This window comes from Echinops telfairi, unplaced genomic scaffold (assembly GCF_000313985.2).
Source record: "Echinops telfairi isolate 266 unplaced genomic scaffold, ASM31398v2 ScPeMD7_5;HRSCAF=22, whole genome shotgun sequence".
Classification (NCBI taxonomy): Eukaryota; Metazoa; Chordata; class Mammalia; order Afrosoricida; family Tenrecidae; genus Echinops; species Echinops telfairi.
Window position 1 is genome coordinate 30,754,802 of NW_022103901.1, and position 5,481 is coordinate 30,760,282.

At 62.5% G+C, this 5,481-nt stretch overlaps 2 protein-coding genes across 4 annotated transcripts in view; one reads left to right on the top strand and one right to left on the bottom strand.

Annotated features, from left to right (window-relative positions):
• Positions 1 to 3,590, top strand: part of TRAF7 (TNF receptor associated factor 7) — a 13,576-nt gene extending 9,986 nt beyond the window's left edge. For 2 of the 3 annotated variants that reach the window (XM_045283953.1, XM_045283964.1), the window contains 12 exons: positions 372 to 592; positions 673 to 746; positions 838 to 886; positions 970 to 1,097; positions 1,172 to 1,254; positions 2,046 to 2,085; positions 2,186 to 2,302; positions 2,381 to 2,503; positions 2,635 to 2,754; positions 2,830 to 2,961; positions 3,052 to 3,171; positions 3,252 to 3,590. In XM_045283953.1, the coding sequence (XP_045139888.1) occupies positions 372 to 592; positions 673 to 746; positions 838 to 886; positions 970 to 1,097; positions 1,172 to 1,254; positions 2,046 to 2,085; positions 2,186 to 2,302; positions 2,381 to 2,503; positions 2,635 to 2,754; positions 2,830 to 2,961; positions 3,052 to 3,171; positions 3,252 to 3,266 (1,222 nt within the window). In that variant the 3' untranslated portion in view covers positions 3,267 to 3,590. The remainder of the gene's footprint in view (positions 1 to 371; positions 593 to 672; positions 747 to 837; positions 887 to 969; positions 1,098 to 1,171; positions 1,255 to 2,045; positions 2,086 to 2,185; positions 2,303 to 2,380; positions 2,504 to 2,634; positions 2,755 to 2,829; positions 2,962 to 3,051; positions 3,172 to 3,251) is intronic. The other variant, XM_045283960.1, reaches the window with a different exon arrangement.
• A 252-nt stretch (positions 3,591 to 3,842) lies between these two features.
• CASKIN1 (CASK interacting protein 1) overlaps positions 3,843 to 5,481 on the bottom strand; it is a 14,954-nt gene continuing 13,315 nt past the window's right edge. Inside the window, exons 19-20 of the mRNA XM_045286030.1 lie at positions 5,462 to 5,469; positions 3,843 to 5,417 (exon numbers count right to left, since the gene is read on the bottom strand). Coding sequence (XP_045141965.1) covers positions 5,152 to 5,417; positions 5,462 to 5,469 — 274 coding nt within the window. The 3' untranslated portion in view covers positions 3,843 to 5,151. The remainder of the gene's footprint in view (positions 5,418 to 5,461; positions 5,470 to 5,481) is intronic.

Consider the following 5,481-nt stretch of genomic DNA (forward strand, 5'->3'; position numbering starts at 1 on the left):
GCCAGGGGGTGCAGGGAGGCCTGGGGGCGGGGGCATGTGCAGAGCACCCAGGAGGCCCACCTGGGGTGGGGCAGGAGACCAGGAAGGCAGCAGAAGGGGCAGTGGTAGCTGGACTGGCTCAGGCAAAGGGCCTGCAGTCAGGTGGCTGCTGGTGTGGAGGGCAGGGGCATGGTTCTGGAGACCCCTGAGGGCGGTGGCCTGGGTTCTGAGCGTGGTCGAGCAGAGCTGGACGTCTGGGTTTGCTGTTGGAGCAGGGGGGTAGGGGGTGGAATGCGGGGTGAGGGGGAACATGGGGCAAGGGATGATGGGGGCGGGCAGGGCCCAGCGGTGGTTGGAGGGGTCAGGCAGGCCAGCGGGAGCGTCCTGTGTTCCAGGTGCACGTTCATCGGGAACCAGGACACCTACGAGACACACCTGGAGACGTGCCGCTTCGAGGGCCTGAAGGAGTTCCTGCAGCAGACGGACGACCGCTTCCACGAGATGCAGGTGGCGCTGGCCCAGAAGGACCAGGAGATCGCCTTCCTGCGCTCCATGCTGGGCAAGCTCTCGGAGAAGATCGACCAGCTGGAGAAGAGCCTGGAGCTCAAGTTCGGTGAGGCCTGGGGGCGTGGCGGGCCGGGGGCGGGGCCGGGCGACGCCCCGCCCCGTGACCACACCCCTTCTACTGCCCAGACGTGCTGGACGAGAACCAGAGCAAGCTCAGCGAGGACCTGATGGAGTTCCGGCGGGATGCGTCCATGCTGAACGTGCGCGGCGCGTGGGCGGCGCTGCTGGGGGCGGGGGCGGGCACGCCCGGGGGTGGGACCCCCTCCCCACCGGCCTTTCTTGCCTCTGCAGGATGAGCTGTCCCACATCAATGCGCGGCTCAACATGGGCATTCTTGGATGTGAGTGCGTGGCCTCGCCCCTACACCTCTTCAGCCCTCCCCGGGGGCCTCCACGGGCCTCATTCCGCCCACCCTTTCCGCAGCCTACGACCCCCAGCAGATCTTCAAGTGCAAGGGGACCTTTGTGGGCCACCAGGGCCCCGTCTGGTGTCTCTGCGTCTACTCCATGGGTGACCTGCTCTTCAGCGGCTCCTCAGACAAGACCATCAAGGTGGGTGGGGTGGCCAGGGTCCCGCTTTCCCCGCCTTACCGGTCACCCCCTAACGGCTGGTCCTGCCACTGCAGGTGTGGGACACGTGTACCACGTACAAGTGCCAGAAGACGCTGGAGGGCCACGACGGCATCGTGCTTGCGCTCTGCATCCAGGGGTGAGCGTTGCAGTCGGCGCCGGGTTTTGTTCTGTCTCTGTGTGTCTGTGTTGGCCGTGTGTGTCTGTGTTGGCCGTGTGTGTGTCTGTGTCAGTAGCTCTATATGTGTGTGTATTTCTGCGTGTGTCCGTGGCTGTGTTGGGGTGAGTGTGTGTGTGTGTGTATCAGTAATCCCCAAGACCCTCAGAGCCCAGGAGTTCTTGGGTGGGGGGGATGGGGTTGTCACAGACTTGGGCCAAGAGCACAGGCAGGGAGGGGCTCAGCTTCCTGTAGCCTGAGACCTGGACCCCACACCTCGGGAGGACCCCGGAGGAGCCACCTCCCTGCCCTGGCCTCTTGTCTTATGTCATGGGGCTTTGTGTATGTGGGCACAGTTGCAGGTGCACACACGCGTGTGCGCGTGCATGTGTATGAATGGGCGTGTGAGTGGTTGTGAGCACGGGTGTGAGCATGTGAACCCGAGGGCACATTTGTGTGTGTGTCTGTGTGTGAGAGAGAGAGAGAGAGAGAGAGCGCGCCACGTGACGCAATGCATGCTTGCAGGCAGTCCCCGCCACCACCAGCTGGGTGGATTTATGCAGCGCTAAAGCGTAATGGCCTCACAGCTCAGCCGCAGGGGCCTTGCCTGCTGACACCAGGGGCCTGGCTACCACTTCCAAGGACCTGGCATGGAGGCCGGGAACAGAGGCTTACGTAGGCAAGCAGCAGTGGCCTCAGCCCAAGCTGCCCGCACCTGCTGCCCTAGGCAAGGCAGGGATGGTGGCCCTAATGCCCTGGTTCTGCTTCTGCAGGTGCAAGCTGTATAGCGGCTCAGCGGACTGCACCATCATCGTGAGCCGTGGGCAGGGAGTGGGGCGGGGCCGTGACCGGAGGGGCGGGGACTGGTGCTGGCCGGTCACACCCTCAGACTCCCACACCCCACTGTGCACAGGTGTGGGATATCCAGAATCTGCAGAAGGTAAACACAATTCGGGCCCACGACAACCCTGTGTGTACACTGGTCTCCTCACACAACATGCTCTTCAGTGGCTCCCTGAAGGCCATCAAGGTGTGGGGCAGGGTGTGCAGGGACGGGTCCTAGGGCACCAGGTACCCCTTCTCCCCCTCACTGCTGGCATGCCCCCAGGTCTGGGACATCGTGGGCACGGAGCTGAAGTTAAAGAAGGAGCTTACAGGCCTGAACCACTGGGTGCGGGCACTGGTGGCTGCCCAGAGCTACCTGTACAGCGGCTCCTACCAGACAATCAAGGTGGGCTCCCACCATGGGCAGGGCCTTCCCCATGCCTGCAGGACCCTTGGCTCACCCTGTCCCCCAGCAGACAGGCTGGGCCTTGGGGCTGGTTGAGGGTCCAGAACCCAAGCTCACTCACCTGCCCGCAGATCTGGGATATCCGGACGCTAGAATGTGTCCATGTGCTCCAGACGTCAGGGGGCAGCGTCTACTCCATCGCTGTGACCAGCCACCACATCGTCTGCGGCACCTATGAGAACCTCATCCACGTAAGCAGACCTCCACCCTACTCCAGAGCCCTGCCAGCCCCCACCTGTGCCCCTCACCTGCTTGCTCCCTCCCAGGTGTGGGACATCGAATCCAAGGAGCAGGTGCGAACCCTGACGGGCCACGTGGGCACTGTGTACGCCCTGGCGGTCATCTCAACGCCAGACCAGACCAAAGTTTTCAGCGCATCGTATGACCGGTCCCTCAGGGTGGGTGCCAGGCCTGGGTGGTGACAGCGGGGTGGGGGGAGCAGGGTTCTTATGGGTGGCCGTGTGGCCTTCATGACCGTATGTCCCCAGGTCTGGAGCATGGACAACATGATCTGCACGCAGACCTTGCTTAGGCACCAGGGCAGCGTGACAGCACTGGCCGTGTCCCGAGGTCGGCTCTTCTCGGGCGCTGTGGACAGTACCGTCAAGGTCAGTTCCCCAGGGGGCGGAGTGACCCAAGGTGGGCAGTGGGAGAGGGCAGGGGCTGACCTGGAGCTCTGTCTTTCCAGGTGTGGACCTGCTGATGGAGAGCGTGGGCTGGGCCTCGGCCTCCCCTGGGCGTGTCTTGAGCCAGCTGGCCACACGGGTGACCTCAGGGCTCTGGCTGCTCCAGGGGTATCTGGGGAGCAGGCAGGGCAGTGCCCTCCTGGCCCACGCTCAGTGGCTTCCCTACTGCTGCCCTGACAATGCCCAGCGCTCTCCCCTGGGTGCCAGGTACGATGCTCGGCCGGCCCGACCTGGCCCCTCCCGAGGTGGAGGGTGGGCCTTTTTACTCCTGTTTTTCTACTATTTTTTCGACTGTACATACATTTGATTACTCCCAGCTGGAAATAAACGCACAGACCTTGGCTGAGTAGGAGCTGGTCTTTGGGATGGGAAATGTGCGAAACTTAACTCGGGAAGAGGCAGGAAGGGGGTCCTTTTGACATCTCAAGGGTGTCACAAAAGGGGGCATCCTTGACAGAGTGGAGGAAGCATGAAGGAGCTCCTTTTCAACCCTAGGACCAGATCTCCCCTCTTTGGGACCTTACTCCCCCCTGCCAGGACAAAGAAACCCCCCTGGAAAAAAAAAAGAAAAGAAACAGAAGCAGACCAGACAGTGCCTTGTTCTGCTGTTTATTGAGAACTGACAGCAGCCCCTGCCTGGAGCCCTCCCACCAGCTGGGTGACTACCAGGGCAAGAGAGCTGGTAGAGCCTTCCCAAGCCTGGACATCACCTCTACCGGCCCCTCCTCCCGTCCTGTGTCACCACCGCTGGCCGGCTTCCAGGGTTTTTTTGTTTTGTTTTTTTAAAGAAATGTCAAAGTTACCAAAGTCTGGGTCAGCAAACACAATAGAGACCAGTCCATACTTGATAGAGGGAAGAGTAGCGGGGCTGGACAGAAACTGGGGAGGACCACACGACACTGCCTCGGACCACGAGCAGAAAGCGGCCGTCGGGACTCGAGTGGGGGGATTGAGCTGGCTGCTTGTCCAGGAGGCCAGCGTGGGTTCGGGGTTCTGGGAGCAGGCACGCACGCACACGCGCCACACGCAGCCGCATGCACGCCTCCGTTGCCACGCCTTGGTCATCACGCACGCACGCACGCACGCCCAGGCACACCGCAGCCACGCCCCCCATGAGTCGGCCACGCCTGCTAAGGAGGGGAGCCTCGCTTAATTCCCTCTGTTCTGGAAAGAGGACACAGCCGGTCAGCGAGCAAGGCACATCCTCGGGTGCAGAGAAATGAAGCGGGGAGGCAGAGGCCCCGCAGAGCACCGACCCCACCTTCTGGTCCCACAGTGCTCCCTCCCCCTGCCTCTGGTTGTGCTGCTGGGCCAGGGGCTTGGGCACTCCTGGACGGAGGGAAGGACAGCAGAGGGGCCGGGCCTCTAAGAGTGTCCTTCCTCGCTGCTAAATGGTTTTCTATAGATCAATAATATTTTCTTTCTTTAAATATATATTTGTTAAAGTTATACTTTTGTGTTTCTCTGGGGGGGAGGGGAATCTGCCTCAGCTCATTCCCAATAAATTAATACTCTCCATAGTTTATATCTTGGGGTGGGGTGCAGCGGGGTGGGGGCCCACGAGCCCCAGCCTTGACCCTCTGCCCCGGTTTGTGCTCAGCCGGAGTGGCTGCCCGGGGCTTGGACGGATCGGGAGGCGTGTGCTCTGCCGCTCAGCTGGGGGGCTCCAGCAGCACCCTGTCCTGGGCAGGCGGGACAGCCCAGCGGGTATTGATTGCACTGGGGGCAGCGGCGGGAGGCCAACCCCGGGCAGACGGCAGGAGTTGTGCTTGTGCAGGGGGCGGGGGGAGGCCCGTCCCCAGCTCTGGCCCGTGGCCGCCTGGCCCAGGTGCCCGTCCTGAGGTAAAGGTCAGTGTGCGGCCGGAGCCCGGGCGGCGCGGGCCCCTCGTGGGCAGTGGCCCTTCACTCCAGCATGGCATCCAGCTGGTCGGCCAGGTCGTCAAACATACTGCCGATGTCGTCCAGGATGCTGCCGGTGCTCTTCTCCTCCGTGGCAGACGGGCTAGGGGCAGCGTGATGGGAGTGAGCCAGGAATGCGGCCAGGTAGCCAACTCTGCCCTCACCTGGTTCTACACCCAGTCCTGCCCTTGGCTGGTTCCCTCTCATGCCCTTGCCCCCTTGTAAGGCCAAACCCATTCGTGCCTGGTCAGCTTGGACAGGGACAATGCCTTGCAGCAAGGATTAAACGAGGCCACGCCCCTGCAGCCCTGGCCCAGTTCCCTTCCACACCAA